The following is a 26162-nucleotide window of genomic DNA, read 5'->3' as shown; positions in this document are numbered from 1 at the left end:
TAATATTAGCTCCTTGATTGGTCATCAAGAATTTATGACAGATTTTTCATGAAAGCGATTATGGTTTGACAGAAACACATAAGTATCATGAACGCGTTGTCATAGATGAAAAGTAGTTTCCCAGCGACGTGGAAAACGAAAAGTACAAACGAGAAATTAATTTCTCAAACTAATCTCAAATTCTGTTGAACGTATATTTTCGGATCACGTTCTATCCGTCCTAATGAACTCTTATAGGATCGAATTTCGTACGAACGAAAGTATACGGAAAAAGAAAAAGAAATTGAAATAAGAAAGACTCGTTGCTCGAACCGGAGTTTACCTTCCTCGGCAATCGAGCAGGCGTCAACATTCGGAAGGAAGGATCGCGACAAACGGGATCGCCGTTGCCCTCGGGCAGCGGATAAGACCTCGCGGGATGATAAGAGAAAGAAAGAAAGTAACATGGAGGAAGACGAATCGGGAAAAGGAGGGACACTCGGGTTTCTTAGAATTCTCGTTATTCCAGACGAGCAGAGCCGACCGTGGCCGGGGAAAGCCACGAAATATCCGAAGAAAAACACGTTTCCAGAGCCGAATCGATAGCAACAATGCTGTGGCAAAAGCACGAGGCCTCGGCTCGCGTGAGGATGAAGGGGCACCGAGGAAAGGGGAACTCTCTGAGCCGTGTGCTAGAGGGTAGGTAGAGGGAGCCAACGAACGAGGGTGAGACAACGAGCGGAATACGACAGAGAGAGAGAGAGAGAGAGAGAGAGAGAGAAAGAGGGTAAGAGAGAGAGAGAGAGAGTTAGGAGAGGACAGAAAGGGAAAGAGAAAGAGGGAACCAGAAGAGCAGTAACAGGCAGAAAGAGAGAGGGTGGAAAGCGTGGTGCGAGGCAGCCTTATTGGAATCGTGGAGAGGGAGGTGAGTTTTCCTAAGGGCAGAGGGATAGGAACGGAAGAGACAGGTGGCGAGGAACGAAGAAGGAGGGGTAGAGAGAAAAGGGGGACTTAGAGAGAGAGACAGGACCGGTTGATGGAACGAGGCCGCTACAACGTTGGCAACAGCCAGATGGGAAAAGGCTGCATTACCTGTGGTGCCTCGAAGAAACGATCCTTACCTAGAGCGATAGAGGAAGAAAAGGAGAGAGAGCGAGTAACTTGCCCCTCTGCCCTTTCCTTCTTTGTTAAAGGGGACTCGATCGTTCTATCCTCTTTGTTCGTGATATTAAAGTACGTCAAGGCGCCGTCGATTCGACTATACTCGGTTCCACAGCCAGAAGTGTCAATTGCGTTCATTGTTCGTTCATAGAGCGTAAGATCGACGGATCTTTCCACGGGCTTTCCACAGTTTGTCTCGTGAAAAGATTATATTGACGGATGAAAGGTTGCGCGTATCTTCGTGTGGATCGCGTCACGCATATCCAAGGCGACGATCGTTCGTGGGATCTTTAATTTTCGAGCGCAGACTTGACACGGCACCAACGAGATAGTAAACTTTATATTATTTTTGGAAAAATCTGGATAAGCATTCGTCTCTTGGCGAAACTAATGAAACGTGAATGCGAAGAAGGAAAAATGAAAACGCTGTTCGTTCTGATTTTGTGATTTTATATATTTCCCCATCTTGTTCGTGTGCAATTTAAATATAATAAAATAATAATAATTAATTATTATTAATTATAATGATGATAAACTGACACGGTAATAATAATAATAATATTATTAATAATAATATTAATAATAATAATAATAATAATAATAATAATAATAGGAATAATAGGAATAATAATAGAGCAGCGCGCTCTTTTTTTTACCCCTTAACGACTAACTGCGCTATGTTACAACGATTATATACAAAATAATAGTTTCGATATTATTCAACACTTTCGACGGTTCCTCCTCTTACGTTACATTATTTTCTTCAAACGTCTGTCTCTACTTTCACAACGATTATCAAACTCCTAGTACGAACACGTTCGCGTGTCATCATCACACGTTCACGCCTGCGCGGCGTCTTTAACGACAAGATAATATAATACACGAAGAAACTACCTTCTATACTTTTTTTTTTTCTTAATATCATACACAAGGCTAGTCTACACGGTCAAATACGAAAATGTTTGGCGTCGTACGAGTCACACCCATGGAACCACTCTTGTTCTCGACGATAGCTCAAACATCGATCAACGATTTGATAGAATTCCCTAAGAAGAGGAGATTCTCGTCGTGGCCTTTTACAATGCCTTTGGTATAATATTCGTTCGCGCTAAGCGAGGTCCCGATTACACGAAGGTTATATTTGTTCGTCCTTTAATATTAATCTACTCTTCTGAATATAATCACCGTTTCGTCGTAATCGTCATCACGAGAAATCGGATTCTGCGAATTGAACGTAATTGTGCGTCTCGCGTATCCAAAGAATCGATGACGAGTCTCGCGTTCGAAAACTGAAAATGTCAACAAACGATTAAAACGAAGAAGGTGAAATGGAAATAAACATACTCGTATATCGCAATATAGATGGTGAATATTTGTTATCAGATATCTAAACTCGGAGTTGGACGAGATCGTTTGTGTTCCCGTGCCAAATTATCGCATATTCGTCGAACTTTATCCGACGATAAAACGAAAGGCCGAAAAGTGCCGCGGGTCAACGAGTCGGAGGTCATCATCGATCTTGTTCGACGGTTAAATATTCAGAAGCTATCCTTCTAGCTCCTGTCGAAACCGCCGTCCATTTCGGGGACCTGTGTCTAACGAGCGGATCGCGTTCCACTCGGATCTCAAAATATCGAACTCGATTGCGCGATAGAAGGGCCTGTGGTACTCGGCTTGCGGTCGTTCCCTCCATAAATCGACAACGTGCGACAGAGTCGACCCATATTTTGACAGACTCACGAATAATTCGTCTCGTTTCGCCGTCTATATCGAGCGCACGAAACGAGATCCGATCCAGCCTCGGTCCCGACTTTAACTGACGTTGACGCCACGACGCCGACCAAGTAATTGATCTTATCCGGTTTAATAGATGATCGCGTTAGCCGATAGTTTGAATGGCAGCTAGGATCGGATATTGGCCGCGTTAACGTTCTCTCGTGGAAGAACGTGAGCGCTGGATCGGTGGATGTTAGGTCTGATTATCTCTCGATCAGATATACCGAACACGTTAGAAATTTATTCCGTAAAGTTTTCAACAATCGTTTCTATCAAGTATATTCGAAGTAAAATAAAGCCATCGTATCTAAAGGATTTACAAAGCTGAGATGGTTCAAAAGTCTCTTAAGAGATGGTGAAATCTGAAACTTGAACGTAAAGCTGTATTTTCGTTAATTGAATTCGGTGTACGGTAGTGACGAGATTAAGATTAGTATCGATCGGGTCTGTTTATGACTCCTTCCCTTGTCACGTTTCCATTCTTAAACCACCTAACGGAATATAATAGAAAACTATACTTTGTATGCTCAACGTCCGATTAGAGCAATATATCCGTCGTATCGTCATCCCTTCGGCTGCGACGGCTGTAACAAAAACTCGTTCGCAACAAAAACTCGTTCGCAACAAAAGTTTCCAACAAGGGGAAGAGTCAATAGAACGCTCCAGGATTCTTACATATGTTTCGCGAATAGTGTCCTTTATTTCACGTACGATTCTCGCCGGTTTGTACCGACACCTCGGGGCCTATCATCATTCCATTGGTCAGCACGTTGGCCGCCGTGGGCAAAACGAGCGGGCTTGGCATGGTTATCGACGGTCTGAGTCTTTCCGTGAGGGCCAGCATCACTTGGCAATGCAGGTGCTGAATGGTGGCCAATAGATTGAGATTGGTGTCGATTAATCCGGTAGCAGGGGAGTATCTGTCCCTCTCGACGGCGTCGACGATCTCGTCCGCCGACAGAACGGTCACTTTCTGCTCGAGCTCGGTCTCCTTGATCGCCGCAGCCTTGTTCTTCTCCGCCTGCTGCAGTAGCCTCTGCTGATGCTTCAGGTACGAGGTAGTGATGGGAAGACTGTAGTCGATGGGCGTGTTCTTGGGATCGAGTCCAGGGCTCCACGGCCTTGGCAACGGTTGGCTGGGCTGAGGGGACGGAGTTCGACCCTCTGGCAGCATCCTTTTCCTCTTGGACGAGGCCGAACTTCTCGAGCTCGCCCGGTCCGATTCCGGGGTTCTTCTCGAGTCCGGTAGGCTGTCCGCGCTCGGCAAAAAGCTACCGGTTACCGGTTCCTTCTTCAGCAGATTCGTGATACTCAAGGGATTGTACTTCTCCTCTTTCTCCTTTTCGGTTTTCTCCGTTGTCGATGGTACGGCGCTGCCCTTATGATGCCTTTGGTGCCTATAACTGTACAGGGGTTTGCCCTCACCGCCGTGATTTCCCTCGCGCAGCTTGGGACTGCTTTGCACCGTCGTCGACGTGCTCGAGAGGGCATTTGGGCTTAACGGCGTCGTCGTAGACGTTAGCGTCGTCGTCGCCAACGGTGTCGCCGACGTGGCCTGCGGTTGATTGGATAAATTCGTCGGGCTCGGGGTCCGCGGGCGTCGTTGGCATTCCGTACATCCCAAAAGAAATCGCGTTACAGCCTCTCGGGGAAGAAACGCGTACGTTTCGGTGATCTGAAACGAAATAGAACGTTTTGCGTTAGAGAGAGGGGAAGATCCGTTCGAACGAAGGAAAGGAATTCTATTAAACTCAAATATCTCGAAATCTCTTGGCGTTGCAATCTCGCCCGTAGTGTTTCTCGTGCCGAAATTCAGCGTCCTAGTTTCCTCGAAATCGGTACGAGAAACGTTACGTGTCGTTTCCTGCCGCGATACAGGCAGGATTAGAAAGCACGGGCCTGCACTCTCGTCGTGAACAACGTGAGTGACCCCTTTCGTTCCGCTGTCAAACGTCAGCGTCACGTGGAGCCGTTTCACGCGGAACGCCCACTAGGGAAAATTCATGAGCAGTAACGGAACTTTGATGTCTTTGCGAGAAGGTATTTAGCCGGAGGGATGTTCTCTGCCTCTTAATAGGAAACGTTTCTCTCTAAGGAGGTGGAGGAGCGGCATAACTTAATCAAGGATGGGAGACTGCGAGCCGAGAAAGGCAATGGTCGACCCGCATACACGTGTGCAAACTAGACGTATATGTGTCTGTAGGTACGTGTGGCTGGGTGAAGGTGCACGACACGCTGAGGTAATTCGATAAGATTTACTCGAGGCTCGTCTAAAAGGCGAAGAAAAGAGCCGTAAGTAGGAAACAGGGATAATGGTTTCTGGATCGACGTGACATACCGACGAAGATCATGAGACCAGTAGACAGCGATCGCAATTCGAACTCTTTCCGAACATCAACGGAAGCAAAACGGGCTTGGAAAAAGAGAAACGAGCGGAGAAATAACGTTTCACCTGTTTCTTACCTACGTAGTTTTTCATATGTGCCTGAAGGTATTGTTACTGTTAATTGAAAATTACACGTTAGGTTGTGAATTTTAAGCTTTAATAGCGTGCAAGAACTTTTGCGTGAGTCGATTAGATCTTTCGCCGCGAGGAAAACGAACAGAGATTAATAAACGTCGCTGGTGGAACGTGATTTTTATTGCTTGTTACCGCACACACGTTACGTGGAAGAAAAAGCTCTGGTAACGTTAATTTTAACGTCAAATTTTGCTATTAAACGAGGATAATTCGGTACTACGCTCGTTGTTTACTTAACGTCCTTATAATTCTTCTCATTTTTCAAACATTTTCTGCCGAAAGAATAAAGTATGTACGATAGAGGAGCATTGAAATTAAAAGCAGCAACGAGTTCCGAAAGATCGCCATCTGGTTAGTTTGATAAACGGGTATCGACTGAGCGAATATTTCCACGTTAAAACAGCATCCTTCCGGGAAGGGTGAATCGCGAGACGAGACGAGACGAGACGAGGCGAGACGAGGCGAGGCGAAGCGTGGCGGCGCGCGATACCACCGCGGAGGGTGAGTTGCCGCGAGCCGATGAATCGCGCCTTGTAACAGCGACTTAAACGTTAAAACGGTTGCAGGGTCGCGGTTCTAGGCTGGCCGGCGGTGCACGCGTGCGTGCGTGTGCGCGCGGCCGCGTGTGGGTGCACCAGTAAGCAGGCAATGCAACAAGTGTCCTGAGGTTTTGAATCACAAGCAGATCGCGGTGGTCGAGAGAGAGAAAGAGGACAGCGACGCGACTCGAATGGGATAGGGTGGCGGTTGAGGGTGGGTGGCGAGGGTGGGAAGGTCGGAGGGGTTGCGAACGAGAGAAAGAGGAACGGACAAGCGGAGAAAGAGGACGAACCGATCGGGTCGCGGGCGGAGGACGGTGTCACGGAACAGATATGATACCCCGGAGAGAGGTTTACGCAAACGCGCGCCGGAACACGTGAGATGACGTGTGGTATCGAGTGTTCGACGCTTGAATGCCTCGATACCTTCTCCCCCGGGAATGGTAAATATCGCGTGTCGCGGTCGGCCATGCAAGAATTCGGCTCGCACGATGCCGAACGGATTCGGGGTCATCGCCGCCCGTACCCATATATCTTTTCTCTAGGGAGATCTGCTCGCCGATTGAATTTAAATCGCATCGGACAGCGCAGGCAAAATATTGTTTCTTCCAAGGGCACGATGCTTTCTTTCTTCCATCCGCGAGATTAACCAGGAACGTGATTAGCCAGAGACTTTGAGATTTTTTGATCGTTTGATCTTTCGTTCGGTACGTCCCATGCGATAAAATCGCAAGATTTTGTTCCTTCGCGGAGTCGATTAATCCTCGTAAGGGTATATCTTTTTCACCGCGTTGCACGGGAAGTCCGCGAGCTCTTCGAAGGTAGATGTACCGCTTAATATCCAAGCGCATCAAGTCTACGGGAAAGTAACGAGTAGATATTCCTGTTTGAAACTTACCGTCCTGTACGTTCTCTTTTGACCGGCATGCTTCCCCGGACGACCCTCAAGGTCAACATGGACAGCATGAATAATGTCGAAGAAGTTCTCCACGATCGCGACTTTCTTGTACACTCTTCCGGGTGGAACGGTACCCTCGGCGCCGTTTAACGTCTGAAACCAACGTATGACATAGTTAAAAATTCAATCTAACTTTTAAATAGTCGAGTAGATAGAAAAAAGACAGGCGATCAGTTGCGGCGATTTATTAGAATACGTCGCATTAATGCTTGTTGTTACCAACTTATTAAACTTTGCGACACCTGCCAATTAAAGTAGAATTAAACTTTCCATTTGATCGATTAGTTTCTGTAATAAACTTAAACAAATAACAAACGCATTCTGCGTCAAATTTCATCGTACAGGATACGTCTCCCTTTAGAATTTCGAAATATCTGTTTAATTCGACGATCGTCTTCTATGTTTGCGCGCTTCGATGCCATCTAAGTAAATGGCTGTAACTGCGCAGCAAGTACGAAGAAGGTCTCTACCTTCGTGTCAGATGCACGCTAGATATCTACGGTTCCTTTACCGACGGATGTTCACGCTTTGCTATGGTCGGTAAGTTTGGCAACACCGCATTCGCCAACTCTGTCGTCGGTAATGCAGATTCCTATAGGGTCCAATCTCTTGACTCGAGATCGTTACAAATACCTGATTTCGTTAAAAAACATTAAGCAACTTTGGAAAATCGTTGTACAGGCGTTTCTCTGTGCTCTCTCCGACCTTTCGCGTTAATCTAATATCTAGAGGCTGAAACTTGTCAATCCATGTCGAAAAAACAGATAAACGGCGTGCTCGATTTTTGCAAACTTTAAAATTGCCTGAATAATCCTAACGGTCAGCTTCTCAACCCGACTTACGACAAACAACATGGAGATACCTAGCATTCTACGAATACGTCGTGCGTTTCCGTATCGAAACGGTGGAATCGAGGGTCGAGAGAAAAAATTCCAACTACCTCGGAAACTCGATTAACTGCGGGACGCGGGTGGCGTGACGGTCCGCGGGCATGGCCGCGGTCAGATTGTTCGGACGAACTTTCCGACCTTAAGAAGTTACGGGCGCATGCGCGACATTATTGTATTTCCCTAAACACCTGTTGAAGGGTAAAGTTGAACTCGTGGGGGGTTTACGACTCGGTTAAGTGGCTGCGGTCAGGCGGGATAACAATGCCGATATCTAGGTGACCGCCGCCTTAAGATAACACGCGGTGCGCCCGATCGAACGACCACGGACCGCCCCCGTCTCTCCCTCCGTTTTCCTCCGCCTCCGCTGTAATTGGACGTAATCGTGGCGACGATCCCGCGCGTCTCTTCTTCGTCGGGCTGCCAACGGAAATCGATGCTTTCGCAAATATCAGGGCGACGCGATCATTCAATTTTAAGCGGCCAACCGAACGGAGGTGGATTAAAACGGAGCAGACCGCGTTCGATCCGACGACCGATTTTATCGGGATATTATAATACTGAAATATTTCGCGCTATCGCCAGCGGGTTACTCTGAAAATAAACACGTTTCTGGTGTGCAGACGCGACTGGCTCTGATATCAAATCGTGGAAAAATATTTTCGGACCAATCGGTTGAATTCGAATACGGAATTCTCGAGCGAAAGTATAAATACGTGGTAATCGTGCTAGATGTTTTACAATCGTTGGAATTCGCAGCGCGGATAGCTCGTTGCGACGAACAAACGTAGCGATAGAGGTAAATTTAGGTTAACGAAAGGAATTTCGGACGAAAGGTTTTGGATATCGGATGGTTTGCGTAGGCGGATAAAATCTCCGATAATGTTGCGCGATACGCAAATATTTGTACGATGACCAGATCTCTTTACAGGTACTCGCTTATTTTACCCGCTCTACTTTCTAATCTAACGAAACTTTTGAAAATCGTGAGTTTCGAAGGTGCGCGACTCGATGTGAAAATTAGTTGGCCATCTATCGTCGTTCTTGCTACTCCATAAACCAAGCAGATCCGCGTCCCTAAATTTCTCGACAGCCAGAAATTTCATGCAGTAAGCGTCAAGAGACCGCGATCCCGATCCCTTGAAACCCCAATATAATCGTCGATGATCCAGCAGAGTACCGGGGTCAGACAACGTCCGAAGTCCACCCCCGTCGAGATAGCCTGTGTTCGATCGAAACGGGCGGAGATTAACCTACTTGAGGGAGTGTGTGTGTCTTGCGTCCGCTTATGTAAACGCACACGGGGGTGAGTTTCATGGCTGAATACGGCCGAGCAACGGACAAGGAGAAATAGAGGGCGAGAGAGAGAGAGAGAGAGAGAGAGAGCTCGGCATTCTGTCGCCTGTGGATGGCCGTCGTGTCACGCAGTGCGTATTGGCATATAACGAGAGTCCACGGTCTGCCGCCGCATGCCTCCACGGGCGGAGATGTGTCTGGAAACGCGTCGATGTTGAATATGTATGCCACTTTGAGCCAGTCGTTCTAAGAGCTGTTTTAATGTTTAATACAAAGCGGAACGCGAATGTTCGTGCTTTGTTTTCCGTTAGAGCGCCGACGTTGGACCTTCGAGCGTCTTCTTGGCGCGGTTGCATACCAGCTTGCAGGAATTTTCATCGAACGGAGAAGTTTCAGCTCGAGATAAATTGATAATAGTTTGGATCGAACTCGATCGAGCGGCGTGAGTGGCGTAGCGGCGAATCTGAATATCTGCAATCTGCGAATCCACGCTGTTCCGTTTGCTGACACGGATAGGCTATCAAGTTTTAGCTTTTTCATAGAAACCAAACGTTGGTTTTCTTTGATTTTCGTAACTTTCGAAAAATCTCTCTCTCTCTCTCTCTCTCTACGGATCGAAGATGTTAAAATCTCCTTAAGGGCGAAACGACGCAAACAACCAACAACATCTCATCGCCATAAATCCAGATTAACGCTTCCGCTCGTGCTAAATTGCGTTTTTGTTTTCGTGCATCGTATCGCGTAGCTATAGGCATCGCGCGTGCAAAAGGAAAATGGAATGCCAATAGCAACGAAAGTGTTAAATCACGGCTGAATAATTGAAAGTAAACGACCGACTCTACATATCGCTGGCGATATGGACCGGATTCTAATCGAAGCATCGATCCGCATTCCATCTCTATTATCGTCGACTACCTCTTCAACCCCTTCCACGTGATTTGATGTTCGCAGAACGCGTTGAACGAGCACGTCGTTATGCGTAGGTATGCGCGTGAAAAAGGTATGGGGAAGCAGGCCGGAAAATGTCTGGCGACGGAGCTCGAGAATAGAAGCGAGTCGGTGACGGCATAAATCCGTAGGAGGCGCGGCACGGGCCAAGTTTGCGGCTCAACGAAATCCGGGTATAGCGGGTGTTTTAAAACCCCACGGACCGCGAGTTTGCATTTTAAACGAACGACCGGTCGTCCGGTTCGGGGAGGAACGGGGAGGGGCACGGGGGCAGAAAACAACGCGCGGCCGCCACGCAAACGCGCGTCGACGAGAATCGGATTAAAAAAAATTCACGGGGGACTCGTGGGCATCGAGACGCGCGTGAAACGTGCGTGGATGGGCGCCCGAGGAATCGGCTAACGGGTGGCCCGTTTCGAACGAGTTTCAAATTCCCCCGAAATCGAATTACAGCCGTTCCCCTTCGGTATAACACGGGGCTTGAATCGCATCGAACTTTGAACGAATCGGCCGCGCTGGAAAACCGAGACAATCCGTGAATAGCGCTCCACGCCTCGGACGCACGGACAATCGAATAAACAGGATATTCGTTTTTATCGTCTATTAACCGTTCGGCATTTTCGGACCAGATATTCCGCGTTGCGGTTGTCCCTTTACGACGATGCTTAGCACCGGGTATCACGCGCACGACTATGCAGCTCCGTTGGAACGTGTGATATTTCTTGCAAAGAAGTAAAAAAAAAAAAAAAAAAAAGAAAAGGCAAAGGAATTAAAAATTGAAAGAGTCGTTCTCTGCTCGAAGATAGTTGAAGAAATTGACAGCCAAGCGGAAAGATGAGAAAGAAACTGCGTAAGTTAAGTTAAGAAGAATGGTCGATAGATAGGACGCGCGAGTTCTACCGCATCCAGAGTAGAACAACGAAAAGTCGGTCAGCCAGGGAGCGATCGCGTCGGCTAACGATTCGCAAGTTGCCGGAACAATTAATAGTTGAACGAAGCGAAGTAAGTTATAAGTAAGGCGGAAATGCGTGGGGGATCGGTCGAGATCCCCGAAGAACCGAGTAGGGTTAACGAAGCGCCGGCAAGAAAGTTACCGCGGAGTATCGTTACCGTGGCGTCGTTTCGGTAACTTTGGATTACGTAACTCGCGCTGCACCGGCGTCAAGTGCTTTCGCAATTCGTGTATACGCGTGTAACGACGACCGTGACGCCGACGAACGTTCTGCGCGTCGATTACAATTCCTATTTCGACGTTGTACCTCTCCGACCAACGAAACCACTCTCCATGACGCTGGGTTTCGTTACGATTCTCGATTAAATTCTAAAGCAGTCGACCAATGTGTATCTATATTCGGAGGAAGAGGATACGCGGGCGTGGAAGGAAATCCGTTGCTTCCATTCGCGAGTCACGAGCCTGAGACGTTGCCCAAAAGCATCTCCGATGCTCCGTTCCAAACCGAAAAATCTCGGTCTGGCAACACGACCATCCGGCAGACTCGCCTACTGACTCGATGACGCAAGCGAGCGGCCGCCGGCTGACGTCAAGAAGTTCGGGAAACGTTCTGAAAATAGTATACGCGCGTAACGCGCTGTCCTGGCACGCATCGCGCTGGACGAGCGGATCTAGGCGAGGCAGCGCGGCGGCTTCTCTAACGGGCAACCGTAGCCATTGAAACGGTCCTGAGGTGGCGGCGGCGGCGTGTCCGTTGCATAACAACGATACTAGGAAGCGGCGCGAAAGTGGCACGGTATCATTGCGGCCGGCCGTTAAATATTCTCAACGAGGTCGGATTACCTCCATTACGTGAAGGAACGACACGACTGGGCCGTTCAGGAAAGAGCCCGCGAGGAGTATACTCGGAACTGCCTCTTTCTCTCTCTTTGCCTCTTCTACCCTCCTCGTTTCTTCGTGCCGCTTAACGGGTTCCGTGCCAATGCGAACCATCGGTGGCCAGTAATAGCGGACAGCGGATGGCTAGGGCGCAAAGTTCGTCGGGCGAATGAAAACGTTACATATTTCGTAGCGTTGTTCGTGGCAGGCAGACGCAAGAGAGGACGAAAGGTTAGAATCCGTTACCGGAGTTTCGTTTGCGAATTACTTTTTTCCTAATCAAGCTAGCCAGCAAGTTCCGCGTAGAGAACGAAGTGAAACGAAAATGAAATGAAACGAGAAGGTCGAGGATGTCCAGGTTCGCTGGATCGACGTACAACCACCGCCAACCGACACTCTCTCCTTTCCAAATAAGTTTTGCATTGTTCCTTCCTGTTGCGTCTCTGTGTACTACGCGTGTTACGTCTAAGTACTCGTTTCCCACGTAGTATCGCGGTTCTGCCACGTCGTGCGCTATAATCGAAGCTCGTTACCGCGGCGAGGAGTTTCGAGCGACGCTGAAACGCTTGCTTTTCCCTCGGAGAATGTTTCTCGAAAAAAAAAAAAGGAAAAAAAGGGGGAAAAAAGAGGAAGAAAGGTGGAACAGACCCGAAAGGAGCGGACCCACGTCGGAACGTAGAGAGCGCATGTATATACACCTGGATCTATCGGAGCCCCAACTATATCGACGTTTGTTTTTCGGATCCCGGCTCCTTTCTTCTGACCGACTCGGGTTAGTTTTCGTCCGACGGGACAGGGCGCTGGGAGCCAGGCCACCCAGTAGCCATTTAGATAAACGACCCGGCCCCCGTTGAGTGCCGCGGGACGCCGCCACGGAAACAAGTATACCCGTGCGACGAAAAACGAGCAACGAAGACGGACGTATGCACGCGTGGAGGAAAAGGAGAGAGGAGAAAAGGACTGACACGCTTCCAGACGGTCACAGGCTGCTGCCTAGAAGTCGGCGAAGAACACGAAGCCGCACCATACGAGATCATACCACGAGACTCGTAGCGGTCGTAGCCTGAAAAAGTGTTTGGGTTTCGGTGACGGAACAAAGAGTCTCTCAGTTGCGGATCCTACTTTCGCGTTCTCGTTTATTTGACCAAACCCTCCGTGCTCCGCCCTGCGTCTCGCGTTCGCAGTCGATATTTGTTGATCTTGCCTCGGAGCCCACCGACGCGACGTCTGCCGTCGCCGATTGCCTCTGTGATTCTTCTCACCGAATTCGCGGAGACGGCGTTTAGTCTGTCTTACGTTCGCCTGGTTTTCAATGGCAAGCGCGAGAACGGGCGGCGATGGGGTGCGAGGTAAGGTAGGGTAAATTGGTAATGCGATTTTCTCGCTGTACAACGATTTATTTTTGCTGGCTTCGTTCGACCGAGCAACGTTTAATCTCTTTCGATTCATTTAATTTCCCTCGATTCTCAATTTACTTTCGTAACGGAAATCCAGCAACGTTACAAAGACATCGTTCGATCTCGTAGAATTTACGCGATTGCCACGCTTTCGAAATATCTCGTCGGCGCTGGATTTACGACGGTCGCTTGTCGGGACGCGACAAAGTGACAGACAACACCGGAGATCGAGATCTATGCTGCGGTAATATTCAAATGCAAATATCGATTATATAACGTTGTTCTCGTAGGAAGATAGAATAGCGCGCCTATTGAGAATTTTTAACAAATTGGCTCTCACACTCTAGGTTCGGTTTCTGCCGCGCAGAAAAATTTAACGGTTAGATCGGCCTGCGATTTCAGCCAAGCTACGAAAGACCGACCGAAGGGGAGCATCGCCTGAGAAAGCTCTCGGAACGGGCTCGGTTTTTCAAGCGGCTCGTAGCAGTCGGTGATCTTGTTTCTCGTGGCGGTGTTTCTTTTACGAGCTGACCGGCGGAAGTCCGAGGTGGTGGTATCGACTTTCCTGCGGGCTCGTGGCATTTACAGACCCTCGGACGCGAGAGTATTCAGTTGTTCACGAACCGCTGGAATTTCGAAGAATGTTCTCGTAAAGCGGCCTCGCTACGAGAAAACGCTCTCTGCGTTATTCGCGAAATTGCTCCTCCCGCTAATCAGACGCTTTTTAACCGAACACCGTATCTTCGGAATTCTTTGCCGGAAACCTTTCTCCGCACTTATATCCGTTCCTCTCCAGAGATACGAAACTTTCGTCGAGGCTGAATTAACTACGCGAGAATCTATAGAATACCACGATTGCTCGAGACGAAACAAAGATGAGATGGCGAAATAGCTCGTTCGAGGAGGGCGCGAGCCAGCGTATGAAAATACCATGCGAGTCTCCGCTCGTACGATGTATCGAAAGTGGAGCAACGATTAAACCAGATACTAATTTTCACGGTCCGATACCGCCGACAAAATTTCAGCTTATGCGACCGAAACGACTCTTGCGACCAAGTAGACCGATAACGAAGACATTTTATCGTACGCGGTCAAAATAAAGCGTGGATTCGTTAAACATTCGTGGGATGTTTGCAAAGGAATATGGCGATAAGATACGATGAAGATTGATCGCGAATCGAAGCGAGCCAAGAGTATCGTAGCGAATAGAGATGGACAGTGACAATGTGCGAAAAAAGAACAAAATCAAAATTCGTTTCTCGCAGTCCGTTCGTTTCGCACGTAACAAAAGTTAAAGAACGTTGAAAAACGTCGGAAGAAGGGTAACTCGTATACGCGAAAATTACCAGTGAGATCGACCTAATTAAAAAACAAGAGGGGACTCGTGGACTTTTGCCGTGAGCGCTGATCTTATTCATCCAGGACGAACCGCATCGCGGTGGCTCGCTTAAAAATCCCCAGGCGACCCGGAACTTTTCCAGGAAGTCGTTATAGCTTGGCACGGTGGTTCGCTAATTCGGCGCAACTTTCCAGCATTTTTCGCAGGCGATCTCACGGAGGAACTGCTGTTTTATTTATAGCGGAACGCGCTTCGTTACCTTTCCGCCCGATTATCGATCCTCGAGACGCTTTAGATACTCAACATACTACGTCTCACTCTCTCCTCCCTCTGCCTCTCTCTCTCTCTCCCTCTCTCTCCTTCTCTCCTTTGAGGCCCCGTTACTTACGGTATTACTTAAAATTTTATCTTCTGGCTGGAAACGAAACGAAAAACAGGAAAAGAGGAGAAAGGAGAGAAAAAGGCGGAATTCCTTTCGCGAGTCGTTTCATCGCGGACCGAGCGACAGCGTGGACCGAGGGGCGGCAAAGAGACAGATGCTCGAAAAAGAGAGATGCTCGCACTACGGTCGGATTCACCGTCAGTTCCCAAGGGTTTTTTGCGCGTCGCCTCCGCCCGAGTCGCAAATCGCGCGGTTTTATCGGCAGCAAGGCCATCCTCTGCTCGACACCTCCTCCTTCGCGTTAGATACTTAGGAAGCCCCGAACGACATTGACGCCCCCTCCTTTCCGGGCTGTTACGAAGCGCCGCCGAAAACCCTCAGGTTCGTTCGTTTTAACGATTTACTCCGCGCCTAACGGTAACAACGCAGCGCTACGAATTGCAGTCGAGTGCCTATCCGTGAGACGGGAAGGTTCGTCGAAAGTTGGAGCGAATGACGAACGTATTATCTTCGGATAAAGAGAACTGGTGTGCGTGGGCAGCCAGATACAGCGCAATGTGATTAGAGCGGAGGTTGAAAGACAGACGATAAAGAGGCATCGGATTGTTCGGACTGTTCTTTGGACGACAGAGATCGTCGTGATTCGTAACGATCGATGCGATCTGGTATTTATACGACAACGACCGAATAAAAAATGAAATAAAACGAACAAGCCCTGCGTGAATTTCTGTCAAATGTGTCGTATCGTAAACATCACGTTTCAGTGCGGATCTGCAAAACCAACTGCCTATTGAAAAAAAAAGGCTGACCGGGGGAATAGCTGTCGGTGACCTTGACCAATCCAGCAATTGCAAATTACGCTGCAATCACCGATCAAATTGTGCCCGAATCGATAGCCCCGATGCATTCCCGCGATTCCATGCCAAACCCACGAGGTTCACCACCGAAGCCCGTCGACTCTCGGTGTCGTTTTCGCGTAAACCCAAGCCATTCTCCGCTGCAGTTACAATCGCGCTAAGGCCTTTCCCATCCTCCAGGCGGCGTCGATTCGCTCGTAAAAAGTCACGGATCTCGGATCTCTCCCTTCCTACGGCTGTTCCTCTTGGTGCCGGTTGTTCGTGGTCGTTGGAGTCGTCGACTCTCTCTTTGTCTCTCTCTCTCTCTCTCTCTCTCTCTTTCTGTTTCCCTCTCATGGATCGCTAACGACGAGGCGCGAATCGATAAGGGACCGGCGGCGCTCGGTCGACTCACAGCGAGCGAGGCGGCGACCTGGAATCCGACGGCCCGTGACCGGAAACCGATCGTGTCGGCCGCACTGGCCGGCCAATCATCCGAAAAGCCGCGTCCGGCATGTCTGCAACGCCGATCCCGGAAAACCGGAACCTCCGGCTGCTCCCACTACGCCTGCCTGCCCCGCCCTGCACGTCCGTGCCGTTATCAAGATACCGCGGAAACGTATTCCGGCCTGTCCGCGTTCATTATCGACACGCCGGACGTTTTACGGCACTTCTACCGTCGCGCGGCTAGGATTGATTTCCAGATTTATGGCCGTCGAGCTCGGCTCGGTCGAGACGAGTGTCCTGTTGCTCTACCGAGGATACCTTGCCGCAATTTAAAGAGCTACGAAAGGTTTTTCACGATCGAGCAACGGGCAAGGTTTCTTTCGTCGAACGAGATTTTGCGCGACGACAAAGGACACTCCTACGTATCGATAGATTTTCAAAGTTTTGAGAAAATCGAAGGTACCTTTGGCTCGATACCTTAGACACGCAGTCGTAAGGCGAAAGGAAAAAGGAGGAATAAATTTGTAATTTACGTAAAGCATTGGCTATAAGAAGAGATACGTCTCTATAAAATTGCGCGAGAAAAATTCTTCGTTCATGAATAATTGATTTTACCATATTTATAAAATCTAAACGTTGATTTTAAACGCAAATCAGACCTCCTAACTTGAACTATTTAGTCCAAGGCAACTTTTTCATTAAAAAGTCATACAAGATCACACGACAAGTAAACTTTTTATACTTGGTGTAAATCGTATAAATAGACGAAGCTGATTGTAAATAAATCGCTCAAGGATATTATCCAAATAATGAATTATTAAAATCGGTTTTTCCGCGAAGATCGCTTCGAGGAACTGAACGATCGTAAGGACTCGCGTATTCTCAGTACAGTACACGATGCGTGGTTCTATCAAGAGTTTAGGAAAAATTACACCAAGCAAACTAAGATACGTCATTTGCGGGACGATGAACAACGACCACTTACAATTCGACGTAGGAAAAAGTCTAATCTTATTTCTAGCCTGCGAACGTTTACGCAAATTCATACTTTTACGAATATAAAGTAAGTGGAAACCTTGCCGACAGAGGCTTTGTTTTCGCGTCGATGTCGAAAGTCTATAGTCACTGGAAGTAATTGCGGAGCTAGTTGGAAGGCGCTTCCGTCTTTGCCAGAAGCAAACCAGGACCCTAAGCTCGGTTATACAAAATTTCCAATCTCTGTTTCTTAGATTTACGTGTTCCATTTCGATCGCGTGATCAATTGCTTTTCCACAAAGTTCCATTCCCGGCGCATTTTTATCCTCGGCGCAAGTACGACGTTACAGCGTAACAACGTCGGTGACCCGAGATCAAAGAGAAATCTGTGTGACGTCCATGACGATAAAAAGGAAAAACGAATCATAAATGGCGTAAAAGGTAGAAAAAGTCGATGCACGTGCGTGCGATCGAGCAATGTAACGGAGCAGCCGGTACGTCGTACATCGTGTACGTCCTTGACGAACCACGACACGACGCTATACGTCACAAGGGGAGAGAGTTCCGGTGATCCGCCGTCGAAGAGACCCGACAGCGAGGCTAAACCGAATAAATTATTACGCAGGCTCCTTGGTCGTCGTTGTCGTCGTCGTCGTCGTCGTCGTCGTTGTCGTGGTCGTCGTCGTCGTCGTGATCGTCGTCGTCGTCGTCGTCGCCGTCGCTGGCGTCCTCGCCCCTCGTCCCGTTCCGTCTCATCCCATCGGCCTCTCGGATACCCTCCTGGATGCCCCCCTGCCGTTAAGCGTGGAGCGCGGGCCGCCCTCCAGGCACGAAGATTCATATCTGACTGGAAGGCCTGGTTCGTCGTCGTTGCCTCGGCCGTCGTTGCCGCCGCGGCTTCGAACGGGACCCCTGAGCCCGGAGCGGGACGGGATTCGGACAATACTTGGCCTGTCCGCGAAGGACAAAACTTCGGCATCCTCTGACTCTCCGAGCCGTTCGTTTGTTCTCCGTCCTCGTCGGTCGCGCACAAGCACCGCCGCGCGCGTCCCGTTCCATCGTGCGCGACGGCTCGAAGCCGCTTGCCGCGCGCGCGGTTGCCCGACGAAGAGAAGTCGAGCCGACGCGGATCGGACGAGGACAGAGGGAGAACGCGGCGAACAGCGAACGGGGCCGACAGAGAGACGGTGTCTGCGTCAGACTGGAAGCCAGCGGCAAGCGAGACGAATAGACGGACGAAAGAGAAAGACGAAGAAGGAAATACGGTGAGACTTGCCGAGCGAACGAGCCAACCGAACGATCAACGAAGAGGGAAGACACGCGTGGGACGAGGAGCAACCTACTAGAGGCGATCGCTCGGTGTTGGAGTCAACGACGACGGTGGGACGAGAGTAAGGGTGAGATTGAGGAGCGGCAGCAGAGCACAGGGGCAAGAGGAATCTCCGGAGATTCCACGCATGGAGAGTCGTGGAACGGGGCAGACCGGGCTTGTTGGTTGCACGGAAGGCAGCTGCCAGCCGGCTTACCGCCGCCGCGCATTATACCGGACATGGGAGAGACGGAGACGGACGGACAGGGGACCGATGGCTGGAACGAGATAGAGATAACGAGACGAGAGGCAGAGCAGTAGGATAGAGCGACCGAACCAGGACGAAGAAAGAGGTAGCGCGTGCAGAGAGCCGCAAACGTGAAGGGGAGAGAGCAGGGGGAGGGCACGGCTGTCCCGTAAAGATCAACGCTAAAAAGTATACACGCTAGAGCCGCGCGCGGCCGAGTCGAACGGAACGGCTCCGTGGCCGGAGAAAAAAATGTGGAATCGCTGACGGGGCACGGGGCACGGGGCACGGGGAAAGGCGTACGTCGTGCTTGAGAGCTACCGAATCCGGACCGGAGAGGAACCCGGTAGCATTTTCGTGCCGTGCCGTGCCGTGCCGACTCTGCACGGGACCGGTAGAGAGACCCGTCTCGCCGACTCTTGCCTTTCTCTCTCTTTCTCTCTCTCTCTCTCTCTGTCTCTCCTCTCTCTCTCTCCGTTTGTCGGTTCTTTACTTTTTCTTCCTTTCCTTTCCTTTCCTTTCCTTTCCTTTCTTCTTTTTTTCCTTTATGTTTTATACTCGAACGCCGGGAATTCGTGGCACGGAGTTCCTCGAACGCGAAGAAAGGCGTGCCGGGAACTCACGGCGCGGAGAAAATGTTCCGTGAAAATAGGTGGCGCGGTTGCAATCGTGCCGCGGTTGAAAGGGGCGATTAAGGGAGACGGTTGAATTTCTAGGATGCAATTCTTTTCAGTGTAAGATCCTTTTGAGAATGTTCGTGGAGATTTTTGTATCGATTGGACGGTATAATGGTGTCATTGTGAATATCGCGAAATAAATGATACCGGCACGTTGAGAATGTTCTTTTTTTGCGATCGATGGAATTAAAGATGCTCGATAATGAAACTACTAATCGACACGAAATAGTTTACGCGATTAAATTTACACCATCGACCAATTTTCCATCCGTTTCGTTGGAAAGCTTTCGTTTTCTTCGCGCGTGAACACCTGCCAACATTTACAAACGCTCTTCTAACCCTTTCCTTTTTCACGACAAATAATTGAAATTTCGTGATAAAGAATCGGGGATGGAGTATGTATTACTGCATTTAAAAACCTGTTGGGATGAAACGAAAATTGTTTACGATACGTTCATGGATCTGCTAAAACCATTTTACAAAATCCATAATTCAACAGGCTTCATCGAACTGCCAACAGTTCATTTACAATCGAACGTATACAGGTTATCCCACATACCTGTCGTCGCAAAATTTCCAAACTCCGCTTTATCTCTTTCTTTTCTTCTTCGTTAACACGAAGTTTATCAACTATGGCGTAAACCGGGCTTCTTCTCGCTTAAAATTTAATCACACCTCGTAGTTGGAACCTTCCAAAAATCTGCCAAGGGTCCGAGAAAGTATGCCTACCGGTATTTCGGAAAGTTGGGGCGAGCGAAAAGGGCGAAATTAATCCCAAGGATTTAATTCTCGATCGACGCGACGGTAAACGCAATTTTGTTGCTCGAGGCGGCTAAACGGCACTGGGAAAGGGGCCGGGGATGTTTCAATCTTGCCAAAGAAGAAAGGCAAGATTGCTCAAACGAACGATTCGCGGTAGGGTCATCTCGTGGCGGAAAAGGTCGCGAACTCTTAAACCAATTCTGGCAAGAAACGATTCGCGATGTTGGACGAGCACCAAGAAACGCTCGAGAAAAGAGAAACCGCGGCGAGTCGTGCAATTTCTGCCTTTTCTACCGTCGCGTCGTTGCTTCTGGGTCTGCGATCCAACGCCAAAGGCTGAAACCTGTCAAAGGAGGAAACTTTTGGATTTCTAATCCTCCGTTTACTTAATTGCTAGTAGTACAGCGTCGACGTTCTACAACCGTCGATGTTACGATACCATTTTTGGTACTCGGGAATCTGTCAGACTTGGCGAACAGATTCGAGTAAACGAGCTCGCTCGTTTGTTCATTTCTCTGTAGCAACGTTGCAAACTCGTACCAGCGAAATATAAAAGTGCGTATATCCGCGTTACATTACGATTTCGTCCCATATTTTTATTTCCATCCTTCGATAAAGGTCTTTACTTTATTGCTAGCTATAGATCAATTGCGAGTTGGTTAATCGTCGATTGTCAGGTAAATTATAAAAAATGGGCGCACATTTCATGCGCCTTATGACTCTTTACAACTTCAACTACTTTAGTCATAGACACGGGCAAAACTATTTCGATTACGTCAATTTCAATCTTTGCAGATGTAAATGGAAATGTACAGATGCATTGAAAACCAGAATATCTCCAGTTAAATAAATTACCACGTTGAGGATATTGGCCATCGAGGTGACGAGTTAACTCGTCTTTCTTAGTTGACCAGTTTGCTAGACCTGTTTTTATGGTTATGAGTACGAAGATTGTGCAATGGTATTTCGAAATCTGTCCTTCTCCTTTTCAACAGAGTAAACGTAGAACGATTTTGAAACGTAGTCCTGTCTGATGATTGCAGGTGGAATTAAGGTGATTTGTGGCGTGCAAGTGTTTCCTTCGATTCCGTTCGCGTTTTGCCAACGTAATTCTAATGTTTGTCAGGATATTGCTACTACTCTCTCCCAGCTATTGTAGCTTGTTTCCTACTCGCGTCGCTTTTTGGATCGTCGTATCCGATCTTCTCCTCGGAGACCCTCGAAAAACTGTAGCTAAAGCGGTTCCTCCGAAAGGATTCGCAAATTTTTATCTGGTTACCATCGCGATGGTCAATGTTGTCAGATTCCCTGCTTAAGGTAGAGTTCGATCAACTCGTTAATATAAGACGATCGTTCACGACGCGAGAGCGTGATTAGCTAAGAAGATACGAAATTTCACAAATAATTCCCTCTTTGAACAGATTCAAAGTTCCATTAAGTACGTTCGATACTTGCAACAACGAGGGCAAAATTAGTCATAATTCTATTCGTATAAACGTATCCTCCGCTATAATTCTCCGTTAAATTCCAATTTTTCGTATTCGTCGACAAAGAAACAGACAGAGAGAGGGAGAACGACCACGAAAGCGTCCGTGCTTCTGTCCTTCGTAAATTCTTGCTGGCGCGTGCACGGCTGCCGTACGGTGAAAAAAAGACTTCCATTGTGGGACGAATTCGCGTTTCCACCCTCGTACGGTGACACGGGAAGTCAGGGGCCACGGGGGTAGAGAGCACGATCCACAGTCGAGTCAACACGAACGGCATAAGCCCACCCCTGTTCCGGCCCGGTCTGTCCCGTCCAACCCTCTGCCTGTCTTTCTCTCGCTCCATTCCTCGTCCTTTTTACCTCCCTCTCGCTCTTCGTCTGGCTGGCGTGTCGGATTTCTGTTTGCGTTACCGTGTCACGCATCGAACCCCGTCGCTTCGAATTCGCCGCTACCACCATTTCACCCTTGCTATCCACCCCTGGACGCCTCCGCGCTCTTCCATTTCGATCGCGCGTCGCTCGTGTAATCTGGACCCTCTCAAGTGTGATTCCGGCTGATCCCGCCTTCGACTACGTGAATTATTAGACGGGCATTTAGGATCGGCGCGAGGGATCGATCGAACCCTCTTTTTCGCCTGGATACGGGCCCGCGGCCGAATGACGAACGACCAGCCGGCCGCCCTGACGATAAAACCGACTGGATCTCTGCCTAGCCCGACCTGCAGCAATTTCGAGAAATGCAGCCGGGAAGCAGATGCGACTCGAAGCTCGAAGCCGGCCGTACATCGGCAAGAGGAAGAAAAAGGGTTGCGCGGCGCGTTGAGTAGGCGGAGAGGTTGATGGAACGTGTGGGAGTTTCGTGGAAAGAGCGGAGGAAAGTTGACCTTTTTAATCGATCGAGATGTCTAGAATGGTGGAAGCAGTTCTTCTTCTTTTTGCGTTTAAACGGATATCGTTTTGCATCGAAGTGACGCGACGCAACGGTTGGCTGAATCGAAAGTGTTTAGTCGGCGTAGCGCGAAGGTGGATGCCTCCTTTGTTTCCAAAAGGCGAGGTGACTTGCTCTATGCGATAACGAAACGAACCGGTGCGATCGATGGTGTTTTCAGCGACTGCTTCTCGCGAGTCAGGTACATGTCGTTTCTTGCTCTCGCAAATTTGATCTTCGAACTCGCAAATTAATTCGACGGCGGACCCTTCTACGGTTACGCGGGCCGTTGCGCGCTCGAACGATACCTCGTCGGATATGACGAACGATAATTGCAAGAGAAATTATCGCAGAAACGCTATATCGAAATGTTTGAAAGCCAAAATAGCAATTGGCAACCTCGCTTTAACAGCGAATCCCAAATGTGCACGCATAAAACGCGAAAATGAAAATGAAAATTGAATTTCGATAGAATTTCAAAACAATGAATCGCAAACGTGAACGCACGAAATGCGAAAATGAAAATGAAAATGAAATTTCGACCGAATTTCCTAACTAAACCGGATCGACCTCGGCAAAACCGAAAATGCCACGATCAATTGGTAATTGTACGAAATAAGGCTGAAGTTTTTCCCATAGATCACGTCGCGAGTTGCGCGTATCTTGTCGGATGTCGCTTTCGCGCTTTCTCTCTTTCTCACAAGTTCGAGTCTAACGGTTCGCTTGTGTCACTTTCTCAAATTGATCAAAAAATGCTGCGTTATATTAGATTGCACCGAGGAAAGAAAAAAAGCAGACTGTAACCCGATTTTTGCGATGCCAACCGTTTCTATAGAATTTAGAAACGGTCGAAGGAAATCGTCAAAGTATACGATTACGTTTGAATCGTAAGTATCGAAGCGGGTTTTGCGCGTGACTCGAAAAAGCTACGAGGCTCCGCGTGGAAAACGTAAAAGGCGCGGCAACGACCGCCACTGCACAGCGCGGTGCGGCAGTACGCATGCTTCCTCTTGAAAGGTTTCATCGCGCTATCCATCCAGCCGTTCATCCGTTCCACTCCAGCCCATCCCACTTCAGGATCCATCGCGTCTATCTTCTCGCGTTCCTCACGCGCTGCTCCTTCCGCCGCTCTTGTCCCGACGCTTCTTTTTTCTCACTTCCCGTCGTCGACCCGTTGCGAACGGCTCCGCTTCGACAACTTTTCGCCGTGCCACGTACCGATTTCCGTTAACTCTTTTCCAATGAAAGCTTCTCGCGGGAATTTTTCTTGACAATTTTCGAATCTCGCGATCTTTCTAAACCGATCTTTAAGCCTATTTCGCTTTCTCGTCAATGGTCGATCGTTATCGCGGACTTTCGTTTTTCATTGATTTTCCAACAACAAGAAACGAACGAACGACGTCGATGCCCGAAAATGTTCTCGAGCAGACTCGCTCTATCTATCGTTTCTTAGATTTTTAAGCAAATGCAGAGTCCGCGGTCGAAATTGCTTTCGGAGGAAACGTTCTGTAACTTTCGAAGTAAAAGTTATCGTACTTGAAACTCGATTTTTGATCGTTTTCTGCAAACTACAGCGGAAGGAAACGATTCCTGGGAGAAAAGATACATCTGCGAGACCTGATTCGCGTATGTTGTCCGGTGAAATTGACTTACTCCGTAAGGAGAACTACTCCATTTCACAGATGGTTATTGCAAAGAGAAGGCGTACCAAGGTTTCTTAAAATTCTAACGAAACTTAATATCTTTTTCTGAATGCACGTATCAAGCACGTAGATTTTATTTGCAGGGAGACAAGTAGAGCGAGTGAAAACGAGAATTCTAGTCCGATGACTTTATTCGCATAGTCTTGTTAACTTTTACGCACACCTCCTCCTTGTTATTCTCGTTTCGTACGTAAGGACAAGATTTACCTGGCTCTAGATATTTATTCGCAGAACTGCAAAACGTAGCTACAAAATGTCGCATCTGCAATTTTATCGTGCACAAAGTACACTAAACAAACATTCAATTAGGCGTCTTGTAAGAAACAGAAATGTCTTGATATTACGCGTATCAAGGCAAAATGTTTGACCAATGCGTCCTTGCGAACTTGCTTCCAGTCTTTTCCGTTGCACGGATCCTGCCCGTATCCTCTACGTAAACGTGGTTGAAGAAGCCGCGATTTTTCACGCGCGCAATACGTACTTTCGCGTAATCTTGGACGAGCAGCGGAACGCGCGTACCTGGAACGATAACCTAGAAACGGGGCGACGGCGGTGAATAGCGAGAGATCGTGGCTCTCGGCTGCTCGTTGGAACGTGCAGGTTCAGGCGGGGATCAACGCGACGTAATGAACGGGGGATTCCTCCGGTCGGATCTCTTTCTTTTTTCCTCGGGGAAAATGCCTGGCCGCGAGACGCGTAGGAAGAGAGAAGCAGGAAGAAACGGTGGCGGCGGGAAGCTGGGGGCAGAGAGGCGGAAGAGGTAGATACGGGAAAAAGGAGGAAGACGAGTGGAGCGCCGCGCCATGCCGCCGCGCCGGCAGAATTAATCTCTTACCGCGAAGCTCGAGGAAGCGGCGAGCCGCGCGCGGTCTCTCAGAAAAAGGAACGCGTTAAAACACTTTCCGGGAGCGCGCGCGATTTTCAGCCCGGCAAGAGGAGAAGAGGAACGAGCGAGCGAGCGAGCGAACGAACAAACGACACTCCACTGCCGCGTTTGAATGAAATTGTTCCGATGGAGACGTGGAATAAGCGGGCGACGAAGAAAATTGATACGCCGGAAAGCCGTCCCAGGAGGAATTTCCGGCGCATTTTCTGAACATCGTGGAAATAGCGTTTCCTCTTTTCTATGTATTCTTTTTTCGCCTCTCTCCTCTTTCGTGCCGTGTATCTTCGTCTCTTCCTGCCTCTTTTTCCCCCCCGACTTTTTTGTTTCTCCTTTGAGATAGATCGGGCGGAGCTCGCGCGCGGAAGGCTTCGAACGATTTCCGTGAATTACAGTCTGCTGAATATGACGATCAGGAGGTTGCGGGATTTTCGAGAAACTGAGAAATACGCAAAGGGTTCGGAATCTTTTAATTTAATTTTTATTCTTCGTCCACGCGATACGTAGTAATTTCTGGTAAATAAAATTCTATATATGTGATACTTTCGTTGCAGTAAAAAGACTATGACTCTCGAAAATCATTAGTAATAATTCGTTTCAATTCGAGCGAAACTCGTATTTTCGGAGCAACCAGAATATTTATTTGAACGTTTCAGCGCATTCCGTCAATGTCACCTATTCGCAGAGATATAAAGACAAAGTCTGATAAAATCTATTTCTATGCCACTTCTTTCCTACGTTATTAAATATAACGAGTCAACGGTTCGATTCGTTTAACAATCGTGCAAAATGATGCGAAATTCTAATCAAAAAAGTAAACTGTAGGAATACGTAGAAATTAATCCACGTATTAAAATCTGCATAAATTTAATCCACCATGGATTATACAGATTTA

At 48.4% G+C, this 26162-nt stretch overlaps 1 protein-coding gene across 5 annotated transcripts in view; it reads right to left on the bottom strand.

Moving 5' to 3' along the window:
• Nucleotides 1-1573: 1573 nt before the first annotated feature.
• The window catches only part of LOC132914047 (uncharacterized), a 66519-nt gene continuing 41930 nt past the window's right edge, over nucleotides 1574-26162 (bottom strand). For all 5 annotated transcript variants that reach the window (XM_060972831.1, XM_060972830.1, XM_060972834.1 and 2 more), the window contains exons 3-4: nucleotides 6875-7027; nucleotides 1574-4591 (exon numbers count right to left, since the gene is read on the bottom strand). In XM_060972831.1, the coding sequence (XP_060828814.1) occupies nucleotides 3620-4591; nucleotides 6875-7027 (1125 nt within the window). In that variant the 3' untranslated portion in view covers nucleotides 1574-3619. The remainder of the gene's footprint in view (nucleotides 4592-6874; nucleotides 7028-26162) is intronic.

This window comes from Bombus pascuorum, chromosome 14 (assembly GCF_905332965.1).
Source record: "Bombus pascuorum chromosome 14, iyBomPasc1.1, whole genome shotgun sequence".
Taxonomy (NCBI): Eukaryota; Metazoa; Arthropoda; class Insecta; order Hymenoptera; family Apidae; genus Bombus; species Bombus pascuorum.
This window is presented reverse-complemented; position numbering and strand designations above follow the sequence as displayed.